The sequence below is a fragment of the Saccopteryx bilineata genome, chromosome 3 (genome assembly GCF_036850765.1).
Source record: "Saccopteryx bilineata isolate mSacBil1 chromosome 3, mSacBil1_pri_phased_curated, whole genome shotgun sequence".
In the NCBI taxonomy this organism is placed as follows: Eukaryota; Metazoa; Chordata; class Mammalia; order Chiroptera; family Emballonuridae; genus Saccopteryx; species Saccopteryx bilineata.
Genome location: NC_089492.1, coordinates 307417518 through 307429599, shown reverse-complemented (window position 1 = coordinate 307429599; position 12082 = coordinate 307417518). Strand labels below are relative to the sequence as shown.

The following is a 12082-nucleotide window of genomic DNA, read 5'->3' as shown; positions in this document are numbered from 1 at the left end:
GCATTATGTATTTTCCAATGGCTTTAGGCGACCCCACCAGGGTCGCGACCCACAGGTTGAGAACCGCTGATCTAGAAGATAGCTAATCTCACCAAAGAAGGCAGCAGGCCACGTGGCCTGTGCTAGTGGTGGAATTGGAAAAGGTGTGTGTGAAATAATATACAAATAAATATCAGTTTCTGCCCCAAGTTCATGGCACAGAGCTCCTGAAGCCCTTATGATTTCCTGAGTGATAGGAGTGTCTTTTGCTCTAATGAGGGGACTGTTGGTGGCCTCCCGGATGGGCAGATCACTGAAAAGACCAGGCCATGATTAGAAGCTTGGAACTTTCTCCCCTCCAGCAAAGGGAGAGAGGCTGGAAATGGAGTGAATGATTAATCATACTTACATGATGAAGCCTCCATAAAAATCCCACACTGTGGGCTTTGCAAGGTGTCGGGAAGGGGACGCATCTGGTGAGAGCACAGAGGTTGTTCACCCCTCCCCACACTGTACCCTGTGCATCTCTTCCATCAGGCTGTTCCTCAATAACATCCTGTTATAACAAACCAGTAAATATAAGTAAGGGTTCCCCTGCGTTCTGTGAACCATTATCAAATCATCAAACCCAAGGAGGAGGTCACCAGAACCTCCAATCTATTGGCCATCGGTCAGAAGCTCACATGACAAACGGACTTGAGACTGGCATCTGAGTTTGGGAGAGGGGGCGGTCCTGTAGGGCTGTGGGTTCTGATGCTATCTCCAGGTAGCTAGTGTCAGAAGTGAGGTCAGCTGTAGGACACCAGCTGGTGTGAAAGAACATTTGATGTGTGGAAAACCCACACATCTGAGGTCACAAGTGACATGAAGTGTGGTAGCAGAGTGAGTAAAAGAGGAACACGCAGGAGGCCTTTTGTCCCTTACATTGTAGGAAGAGGGCACAGCGTTCATGTCAAGAAGCAGAGGAGTCCAGAAAGTCTCAGCAGGACCAAATCCTCATGCCCTGGCTCCATGAGAGAGCCAGCCCTTGGACACCTGCCACACAGAGGGCCAGCCAGGGTTAGCCAGAGAGGCTGTTTCCGCCAACAAGAGGCCATAGCTGTGACCAGGCAGGGCAAGGGTCACTTGTCCCCATACCTGTCCCTCCTCTGAGCCCCAGTATTTTGGGCAACTAGGACTTGAAACAGGAATGAAGAAAAGCTGTGTCAGGGACAACTGGTCTCCCTGTCTTGTCCAAGGAGTCAGGTCCCAGCCTAAACGTCTGCTGGATAGACAGGGGAGAAGATGGGACGTAGATCTAGTTGGAGGTGAAGATTTAAGATCAAGCTGATTTTAGTAATCAGAACTGACTGGAAAGTTACAGAAAGTCTCAGACACTGTTAGGGACAAAAAAAATATTTTTAATCAAAATGCAACGAAGTCAGTGAACAGAAATCTGGAACTGTTTTATATTTCCTGGAGTTGAGAGTCTGAATAAGTGATTACAGAGAGTATCTGCAGTGCAGGGAGTCCCAGCTGGGTGTTCTGACTCCAGGCCTGGTGGCCGGTCTTCGTTTGTTTCTTTGCTTTGTTTCATCTACACAACACTGCCTTTCCCTGAGAGTACTGGCTAACAACACCGCCCTTTCCCTTGAAGTCCAAGTTATTATTGCATAAGTCAGGACCTTAACACACACATTTCAAAGGTACTGACCCCTGGTCAAACCTGTTGTCCTAGCAACACAACCTTACAATCTTGCTATTTCCCAGGTCAGACAAACGCCAAAGACTTGCTCTCCTGGAAGGATTTGGGGGTCAAGGAGGGAAACATGCTCTTCTAAGCATCCGCCCCACTCTATGTTTATGAAAAAGAATTCAGGACCTGCAGTGCTCATCTATTTTAAGACCTGTCTGAGTTTGGATTTCACTTCTGCTATTTTGCGGTGTGACCTTCAACAAGACCCTGGCCCACTCTAAAGCCCACCTATGACAGGAGGCAGGTGCACTGGGTGACCTCATCCACGACTCTTTGCTTCCATTACTCTGGGGGCCAACTTCAGTCCTGGCCGCTCAGTTTGTCTTTTATTTTATTCAGTCCTCAGAGGCGCTGGCACATTGGGAGGCAAAACATGCCAGAGTGGGCCTCCTCACCATTTCACCGACTACCCTGTGACTACCAGACCAAACCTCCTAGTGAATTAGGGCTTGGCAAGATGGTCGTTGGCCAAAAATCTCCTAACTTTTCGTATTGGGTGGGGTGATACAAGCATTAAACTACAGTGCCCGGGGTAAGTGCTCAATAGATGTTAGTCAATATTTTAACAGATAAAGAGCTCTAGAATTTGAGAGGGTTTAACTCAGGTGGTGCCATCTCTGAATATCCTCTCTTATTTTCTCGCTCAGGACACCGGGACTCAGGACACAGGCGGTCAACTCTGCTTTCACTCAGAAAACCTTAACCTATCTGCTCATGGCTTTTTTCTCTCAGTCTAAGTTGTCACCTTTTGAAATTAAATGCCTTCCCTACAAAATCTCATCCTGTTCTTAAGCACCTTTTAAATGTTTGATTTCCCATTTGGAGGAAAAAAAAGGAAATATTTATTATTAGGTGATATTATTATTATTTTTTTTACATGGAAAATCCAAAATAATTTACAGATGAATTATTTAAAATAGGCAACCCTCTCAAGGTTGATAGATATAAGATTAACATGCAAAATTCAAGTGTATTTCTATATATAAGAATTAACGAAAAAATGACATATATAGCAATGTTATTTTTAAAGAAACAAAATATCAAATACCTTGATAGAAATCTAACCGAAATATGTATGTCTTCTACACAGAAGATTGGGAAGTATCACAGAGCGAAATTATAAAAGAGCACAATACATAAGGGGAAAGACTGAAAAATACTGACAATTTTATAAAGATGTCAATTGTTCCAACTAAATAGTCTCCTTTTTCAAAATTTTTAGTTATAGTTGACATACAAAATTATATTCTTTGCAAATGTACAACCTAGTGATTAGACAGTCAGATACCTTACAAAGTGACCACCCTGGTAAGTCTAATACCCACTCGGCACCATATATAGTTATAATTTTTATCTTTTTAGATTTTATTTATTTGTTTTTAGAGAGAGAGGAGAGAAAGAAAAAGAGAAGAAGGGGGGTAGGAACAGGAAGTATCAACTCCTATATGTGCCTTGACCAGGCAAGCCCAGGGTTTCAGATCAGCGACCTCAGCATTCCAGGTCTATGCTTTATCCACTGGGCCACCACAGGTCAGGCCAATAATAGTATCGACTATTTTATCCTGTGCTGAACTTTACACCCCCATGACTGCTTTTATAACTGGCAATTTGTACTTCTTCACCTCTTGCACCCTTTTGCCTATCCGCTAACGCCCCTCCCACCTTGATCTTGTTGACTACAAGCTAGGTCAGAGATGGGGCTTGTATGTCTGTTTCTCCCAGAGCCAAGCCACGTGCCCTGCCTGGGTTCTGGCCTGCTGTTCTGAGTCCTATTCACCCAATAGCACCCCTTTCAGGAGGGATCTTGAAGCACAGGGAGATGTGGGGGAAGTTGTGGGGTTTGGGGTTTTTTGGGGTTTTTTTTGTATTTTTCGGAAGTTGGAAATGGGGAGGCAGTCAGACAGTCTCCCGCATGCGCCCGACCGGGACCCACCCGGCATGCCCACCAGGGGGTGATGCTCTGCCCATCTGCGGCGTTGCTCTGTTGCAACCAGAGCCATTCTAGTGCCTGAGGCAGAGGCCATAGAGCCATCCTCAGCACCCGGGCCAACTTTGCTCCAATGGAGCCTCGGCTGCGGGAGGGGAAGAGAGAGACAGAGAGGAAGGAGAGGAGGAAGGGTGGAGAAGCAGATGGACAGTTCTCCTGTGTGCCCTGGCTGGGAATCAAACCCGGGACTCCTGCACGCCAGGCCGACGCTCTACCACTGAGCCAACTGGCCAGGGCCGGAAGTTGTGGTTTTAAAGCCAGCCATCTCATCTCTCCTGTGTGGCTTCAGATAAGTTAATTCACCTCTCTGAGTCTCAGAAATCTTCACAATGGAGATCCTCTTTAGCACACACCCCAGTTGTCGGAGGAGATAACTAGAAATGATTGATTCACAATGTGATATGTAGGAGGTGCTTCCTCCCCTTCTTCCTCTTATGACACTGCCACTTATGTACAGTTTGTGAGTTGAGAAAACCCAATTTGACCTGCTTTTACCCATATTTTTCTCAGCTTTACTTATAAACCTCTTCTGCTTTATTCATACTCCTTTTTCAGCTTTTCCTGTCATCCAATCTGTAACATCCCTTTTGTTATAAATGTAGAGGCCAGCATCTTCTCTAGGCTCCCCAGTTTTCTGCCTGCCAGGAACCATCCCCAAGAGGACCGTCCATGAAGCAATTACAGCTATGACCCCTGGGGAAGGACAAAGGAAAGGGAAGTGCTTGGCAGTGAGAAACAGACTCCTCTTCCTTCCTGTTCACCAGCTGCTTGGTTCAGAGCATTGTCAGTTCACTCTTCACCCGACTTTGCTGGTGTTCCCGCCCCCTGGTCTCCAAGTGTTTGCCCTTCCTGATGTTCTGAGGCTGAAAACCGGAGCACCCCTAACCTCCTTGTCGTTTCCCTGCCCTGCACGTCCTCACCCTGGAAACCTTTCACCCAGTGCCACAGCTGGTCACGCTGGCCTTGGCTACGTTTGAACCCTTTCTGAGCCTCTGCATCTGTTTCCTCTTCTGTGAAAATAAGTGGATGAGTTTACTTTAGATTAAGATCTGCAAACTTGCCTTTGCTAGTTGGCTCAGTGGTAGAGCATCGGTCCAGCGTGTGGAATTCCAGATCAATTCCCGGCCAGGGCACACAGGAGAAGCACCCATCTGCTTCTCTACCCCTCCCACTCTCCATTCTTTTTACCTCCCGCAGCCAAGGCTCTATTGGAGCAAAGTTGGCCCGGGCACTGAGGATGGCTCCATGGCCTCCACCTCAGGTGCTGGAATGGCTCCGGTTGCAACGGAGCAACGCCCCAGATGGGCAGAGCATCACTCCCTAGTGGGCATGCTGGGTGGATCCCAGTTGGGTACATGTGGGAGTCTGTCTCTCTGCCTCCCTGCTTCTCACTTCAGGAAAAAAAAAAAAGTCAGCAAACCTTTCCTGTGAAGGACCAGACACTTAATTATCCTTAGGCTTTGCAAGCGGGCCACTAGTGCGCCACTCAACTCTGCATGACATTGGCCACAGGAGGATGATATTTGAGAGTAAGGGAGCGGCTTACTGGGAATTCCACACGCCGGACCGATGCTCTACCACTGAGCCAACTAGCAAAGGCAAGTTTGCAGATCTTAATCTAAAGTAAACTCATCCACTTATTTTCACAGAAGAGAAAACAGATGCAGAGGCTCAGAAAGGGGTCAAGCGTAGCCAAGGCCAGCGTGACCAGCTGTGGCACTGGGTGAAAGGTTTCCAGGGTGAGGACATGCAGGGCAGGGAAATATAATAAAGCAATAACAACTTTATTAATGGTCACTGACCTTTGCATTTCAGATTTTCACGCATCACAAAGCATTCTTCTTCTTCAATCGCCCCCCAACCATTTAAAATTTAAAATACATTCTTTGCTCTCGGATGGTATGAAAATGGCATGGGGTTAGCTTGCCAACCTCACAGGGATGACTGTTGAACCATTTGTAAAGTTTTCTCACCTTGGAGAAAAGTGAGACTGTGAGTAATCAGCGAGGGTGGTGCCTGGGTTTGTCAGACAAAAAGTTTATCCTTGTTCTCAGAATAGTGTGTATCCAGGAAAGGTCACTCTGAAGAGAGTTGTCAAGTGGTTCCAAATGCAAGGCCTGGGATGGGATGACCCATCCTTGGAGGAAGTAAAAAAGAGAAAGAGAGAGAGTTTGCCCTCTTTTCTTCATCCTCTCAATGGCTCTGCCTTTCTCCCCCGCCTGCATGCTGGGTCCACAGCCCAGGGGACTGTCAGTGGAATCTGATTTCTGCATATTCTGAGCTGGTGTCCTTGAACTCCCGAGTCTTCTTTGGCTTGAGACCTGGGAAGCTGAGGGCAGCATAATGCATCTCCTCTTGGTTGTTCCTTGATTCTGGGGCTGGCGGGGACAATTTGGGTCCTGGGGAGTTAGCATCTGCAGAGGAGGCCCCGGAAGGACTGCTGGGTTTGACTTTTCGATTTCGACCCTAAGGGAAAAACAGTCATCATCCATTCATTCATCATCCATTCAACAAATATGTTAGTGCCTACTACCTGGCAGGCACTGATGGGGAAACTGGGGTCACATCAGGAAATAAAGTCTCTGTTCATACTGAGCTTACGTTCCATCTCAGGATAGAAACAATAAACAAATGTCTATTGTTCAAGGCACTCAGTCTGTGGCTCTTTGCTGTGGCCACCCGGGCAGACTAACACAGAATTGGCCTTAACCCTGGGCAGGTATTAATCTGTCTTCCAGCTCTACAATTTTACTTCAAGGGTGTTATATACATGGAATCATGTACAATGTGACCATTAGAGATTGGCTTTAAACCATTTTTTTGCCCCTAAATCATTCGTTTCTTTCTTTGAATTGTACTCAAGGGGGTTGATGGGCCTATTTGGGTTTTAAATGACTATGATGTACAGAGTAGATTGGGGTGTGGGAACAGAGGGGACCCACAAAAGGTGGCAGTGGTTCCCAGGTGAGATGCTGGAGTCTGGAAGAGGGAGGTAGGAGAAGAAGTGGTTTAAGGGGACTTGATGATGGATTAATTGTGGAGCGATAGACAAGAGAGACATGAAAGATGTGTCTGAGGTTTTAGGCTTGAGCAGCTGAGAAATGTGCTATTTGCCGTGATGGGGAGGATGGAGACGATATGGAAATGGTGTAGTTACTCATGAATTTGCCTTTGGACAGGTTAGCTTGAGATGTCTGTTAGACATCCACGTGATGATGCTGCCTAGGTCATTGGACACGAGTCTAGAGTTCAGGGGAAAAGTCCAGGGTTCAGGGGTGAGTCTGGGAGATGTGAATTTTGGAGTCATCAGGATATAGATATCTTCTCTGAAAAATATCCAACATTTCCAAACACTTAGTAAGTGCCATGCACTATTCTAAATGTTTTCCAGGTACAGTAGGAGCCTATTGAATACCAGGAATGATCCTCGTTGGTAGCACTACTAGTTCCCTCATTTTAAAGTTCAAGAAAGGGCTCAGGGAAGGTAAGTGACTCGCCTAAGAACTTACAACGATGAACACAGGTCTGAACCCAGACAGCCCTGTTGTTAGTCCCCAGGTCACAGTCTCTCAGTGCTATTAATAGTTACATCATTAATTATAATTACTAATGTCCTCAGAGGTGGTAATAACGGTGTAGCTCCTACATATTGAGCAAGGGCATGTGTTTCACTCTCAAAACAACTCTCAAAGAAATGGAAGCCCGGAGGGAGCCAATGATTTTGGTCAAGGTCTTATTACACAGTAAGTGCCAGTCAGGATTTGAATCCAACAGCCATGCTTCTTCCACCTTGACGTCCCTCAGGGAAAGGGTGGGGGCAGGGTGAGAACTGGGCAGTTCATCTGGGCCACTCACCAGGCCACCGGAGTTAGGGACCATGTTGATGTAATCCAGGATGGTGCTCCTTCTTGTGACCCTGGGCCTCTGAGTCTCTGCCTCGGTCGGGTTCTGGGTCTGCTTCTTCCTCAGAGTCTTCACACTGAGGAAACGACAGCCCTCGTGTGTGCCCTGGCTCCTTCCCGTCCCCTGTCCCCAGACCCTCTCTCCTGCTCCTAACTCACATGATCAGGATGAGGCAGATGAAGAGGAGGGTGGTGATACCAGTGCCCAGAACTATTCCTTTAGAGAATCCTTTTGAGATGAGTTCTTTCTTTTCTGCATGGGGAAACGGTCAGAAGTTTCCTCTGAGCTTCTTCTCCCCAAAACCAGGGTCGTCCTGCCCATCGCCACCAGGGCACTCAGGCTCGGCTCACCTGCAATCCCTTTCAGTCTATTTCTTTAAAACCCTGCTACACTCCAGGCAGGCTTTGTATTTTCCCCTCTAAACCCCCAGCCACAGATGAAGGGGCGCCCCTCCCCAGCTCTTGCTCAAACCACAGAGCCCTGTCCCTTCCCTTCTCAGGCCCCGCCCCCAAGGGCGTTGGGTGGGCCCCTGACCTGGCAGCAGCAGGACAGCGGCGCTCTGGGCCCCGTGGACATTGCTGGCCTCGCAGCTGAGTCTGAGGCCGGCGCTGAGCTCCTGGCTGAGGCTCAGGGAGCTGTTGGCCCAGGGCCCCGCAGAGCGGGAGGTGATCGTGCAGGAGACATTGCTGTGGTTCCCCTCCAGCAGCCCCGCCCCCAGCCGCCAGCGCAGGGAGGGGGCCGGCTGGGCTCGGGAGGAGCAGCTGCAGTGCAGACCCTGATCCTCCCAGGAGCAGGAGGGGCCCAGCAGCTGCGGGGGGTCTGTGGGGAGGGAGGAGTAGGGTCAGCGGTGCCTCTGCCTTCCCAGGACCCAGATGTCCTGTTCCCAGGGCCCCAAATCATCCCACTCACAGTGCACAGAGAGGCTCAGCGAGAACTGCACTTTGCCCCGCACGTTCTGGGCTTGGCAGGTGAATTCGCCTTCATGCTCCCTTTGGATCCGAGGCAGCTCCAGGACCCCGGGTGCTGAGGGCTGGGAGGGTTTCAGAATCTGACCCCGCAGGAACCAGCTCAGCTCTGCTGGGGGATTGCCGTCAGCTACACAGAGCAGCCGCAGGCTTTGGCCCTCCAGGACTGGGAGGGATCTGCCATTCCCGAGGTTTTCCAAGACTAGGGGAGGGAAGAGAGAGGCAGGACGTAGGCAGAGCTGAAGACCCTCTGGCATGCGCACATACCAGACGCCCCAGCCTCGATGTGTCACCCAGAGGCCCCTTACATACCTGTCCCATTAGCGCGGGAGATCATCACTCTCAGGTTCTCAGGGGCATCTGAAACAGACAGAGCACCAGCTCTAGAGGGACAGGGACTTCACTCTGGGCAAAGGGTCCCTGGAGACATGACAGTGGCAGGTGGGGGAGAAAGATTGAGTCACCCCCAGAGTGACTCACCACTTACACAAACCACCCAAGAAAATGGACGGGTAAGAAGGGCGCGTCCCTGTGATGTTGTGATTTATAGTAAGAAATATATATTTCTTATTATATATTTAATATATATTTGGACTTGGTCCCCGTTCCTGGCACAGAGCTCCTGAAAACCTTGCAGTGTCTAAGTGTTGAGGGTGACACAGGGGTCCAGATGTTCATAACAAACCCCTTTCCACTACACCTGAGTTTAGGTTAGTGAGCTGACTTTTGGAAAGCACCTAAAGATGGGGGCTGGTTGCCAGGGAAACCAAGCACAGCTTTGGAGGATTAAGATTTTCAGTCCCACACCCTGACCTCCCAAAGACTGAGGTGCTGCAGATTGAGCCCAATGATCAAGGGCAAAGGATTTACTTAAATATGACTATGAGAGAAGGCTCCATAAAAACCCGAAAGGACAGGTCTGATTGACCTTCCTCAGGTTGGCGAACACGTGCAGATCCGGTAACCCAGTAAGTAAAATGTTCCTCTGAGTCCTCTGAGCCACTGTATTGAGGAAATTAGTCAAACCTGAGGAGGGGCTTGTGGGAACCTTCCATCTGTAACCTCTAATCTATAATCAGAAGCACAGGAGACCACCTGCACTTGCTATTGGTGTCTGAAGTGGGGCAGTCATGTGGGACTGAGCCCTCAGACTGTGGCATCTGTCCCTCTGGATACACAGTGTCAGAACTGAGTTGAACTGCGGGCGCCCAGCTGGTGTCGGAGAATGGCTTGGTGGTGGGGAGACGAATACCTGGCCAGACGTGGAATCAGAATCATTAGTCCCATAGATGGAGGCTCCAGAAACCTTGCAGATTGGGACACGGTCCCCAGCCCCTGCCCCTCACCCTCCCGCCTCCCGAATCCAGGCCCTGCTGCCCACACTCACACTGCACCGTGAGGGTCAGGGTGCCGCTCTGGAAGCCAAGCCTGTTCTGCGCCAGGCAGGTGTAGCACCCTGCATCCCCAGGCAGCACCCTGGGCAGCACCAGCTCCAGGCCTCCAGAGCCTGAGGGGCGGGACCAAGACAGGACTCTGTCCTCCAGGGCCCAGCTGAGGGTGGCAGGGGGTCTGCTGTCAGCCACACAGAGCATCTGCAGGAACTGGCCCTTCTGGGCTTCCAGATGTGGGCTGTCTCCCTGGAACTCTGGGGCTGCAGAGAGGGAGGGAGGGAGAGACAGAGAGAGACAGAGGAACCCCATTTCCCACACACAGCTGACATTTTATCATCTCCCAGAGATGGCTGGCCCAGCCCTGTCCCACCCGCAGGCCCTCAGTACCTGACCTGTTGTCTCGGGAAATGCTGATAACGGGGACTTTGGGGGCATCTGCAACAAGATTGTAAGCTGGCATAGGGAGGAACGTTTGGTTTCAAACAACCAGGAAGAACCCACTCCAGGGACAGAAAGTGTCACTAACCGCCAGGAAGACAAGTGACAAATACACACTTGTGAGTGGAAAACCAGATGGCATCTCCTTCCCCTCCCATCACGGGACTCCACACCTTCCTCTCTGTGGTCCGCCCCCCGCTGAGAGCCACCCTTCACCAGCCGCATGTCCACCTCCCCACCCACTGGGCCTGGTGACCACCACCAAACTCACAGGCCACATTAAGCCGGACACTGCTTTCGATGTGCACAGTCGTTCTGGGGAAGTCCACTCGACAGGTGAGATCGGTGCCATGGTCCTGCGGACTCGGCGTGAGGGTGAGCACTGAGACATGGGAGATGGACGGACGGATTTCTTGGTAGGGGACAGCAGCCCCCATCCAGGAGAATGTAGGGGCTTCACACAGTGCAAAGTCAAAGGCAAACACACAGATGGCTGTCACCTGGCTCCCAGCCTCCAGAGTCTCAGGGATATAGACAGCTGGCTTCTGTGTCCGGGCTGGGATGAGAGAGGGCACGTTGTTGCCCCAGATAGGGTACTTCAGGGGGTGACCCCTGGCCTAGTCCCCACAGCCCCTCCCAGCATGAGAAACAGGGTGGCGGGGGAGGTCCCACCCCATTCCAGCCAGTTCCGTACCTGTCACATTCAGACGGAGCTTATTTTCCACAAAATTATATTTTACATTAGGGCCTCTCTCGATGCGAAAGTGGTACGTTGTGCTGTCTCCCATCTGCACATCAGTGATCAGCAAGGAGCAGCTACCATCCCGGGGACTTCCCGCCAGCTGGAATCGATTCTGGGCCCACAATGCCACCGTTCGAGACCGGTCATTCGTGGCCACCGGATAACCACTGGTCGTTTTGGTTCCATCTTTGAACCAGTAGCCATGAGCCGGGGTACCTTGAGTCCAGCCTTCCTGGGGGTAGGAGACGGAGCAGGGCACGAGCACACACAGACCCTGGGGCACTGTCACCACCTTCTGTACCGTCAGCGAGAATCCTGAATCCTGACCCTGCTGCCGGGTGCGGTCCCCACCCCGGCCTGTCCCGCCCTCGGCCCACTCACCGCCCCGCAGCACGGCCAGGAGCAGCGTCAGGAGCATCTCTGCCCAGAGGACTCTTGGACCAGCCCTGGGACAGGCACACTCCGGACACTGTGACTGCACTGGGCAGAGACAGAAGAGGAAGCAAGGGCGGCAGGCGGAAGCTGAGCCCGGGGACTGATGCATGAAATGAACTTCTGACCCGGGACCCTCGGGAACCTCCCTTTCTCCCCTCTCCCTCCCACCTCGCCCACTTGGGCTTCTCCGTCTTTCCTGCGGGGGTGGGGGGTCTGTCTGGCACTGGGGGGGGGTAAGTCACTTCTGCTGGGGGGAGCAGGGGGCATGTCTGCAGCCCTGGGGCCTGGCCTGGGTGGCAGGGGGCTGTCCCGAGAGGCCCGGGTCATGGCGGAAGCAGAAGTGAAAGCTCACAGTGAGCTCTTCTCTCAGGGGCCCTGGTGATGGAGTCAGTGCGACAGAGGGGACTCCTGGGGACAGGGGACGGGGATCCTCCTGCCAGAGAGAATGCTCTGTGCCCAGGAAAGTTCCCTTTCAGATAAACAAGGAATCTTTTTTTTTTTCTTTCT

The 12082-nt window shown here is 51.0% G+C and overlaps 1 protein-coding gene across 2 annotated transcripts; it reads right to left on the bottom strand.

Annotated features, from left to right (window-relative positions):
- Positions 1-1369: 1369 nt before the first annotated feature.
- Positions 1370-11653, bottom strand: LOC136332083 (sialic acid-binding Ig-like lectin 10). 2 transcript variants are annotated; one of them, XR_010730593.1, is made up of 11 exons: positions 11093-11653; positions 10670-10954; positions 10348-10395; positions 9957-10220; positions 8882-8929; positions 8514-8771; positions 8139-8423; positions 7763-7856; positions 7557-7680; positions 5675-6167; positions 1370-4711 (listed from the first exon to the last, which is right to left on the bottom strand). XR_010730593.1 is itself a non-coding variant. In XM_066271344.1 (10 exons), the coding sequence occupies exons 1-10, from the start codon at positions 11556-11558 to the stop codon at positions 5952-5954; spliced, it is 2088 nt and encodes a 695-aa protein (XP_066127441.1). In that variant the 5' UTR covers positions 11559-11653; the 3' UTR covers positions 4721-5951. The 2 variants fall into 2 exon arrangements, 1 of the variants encoding a protein (XP_066127441.1); XM_066271344.1 differs by lacking the exon at positions 1370-4711 and having other exon boundaries at positions 4721-6167.
- Positions 11654-12082: the final 429 nt, after the last annotated feature.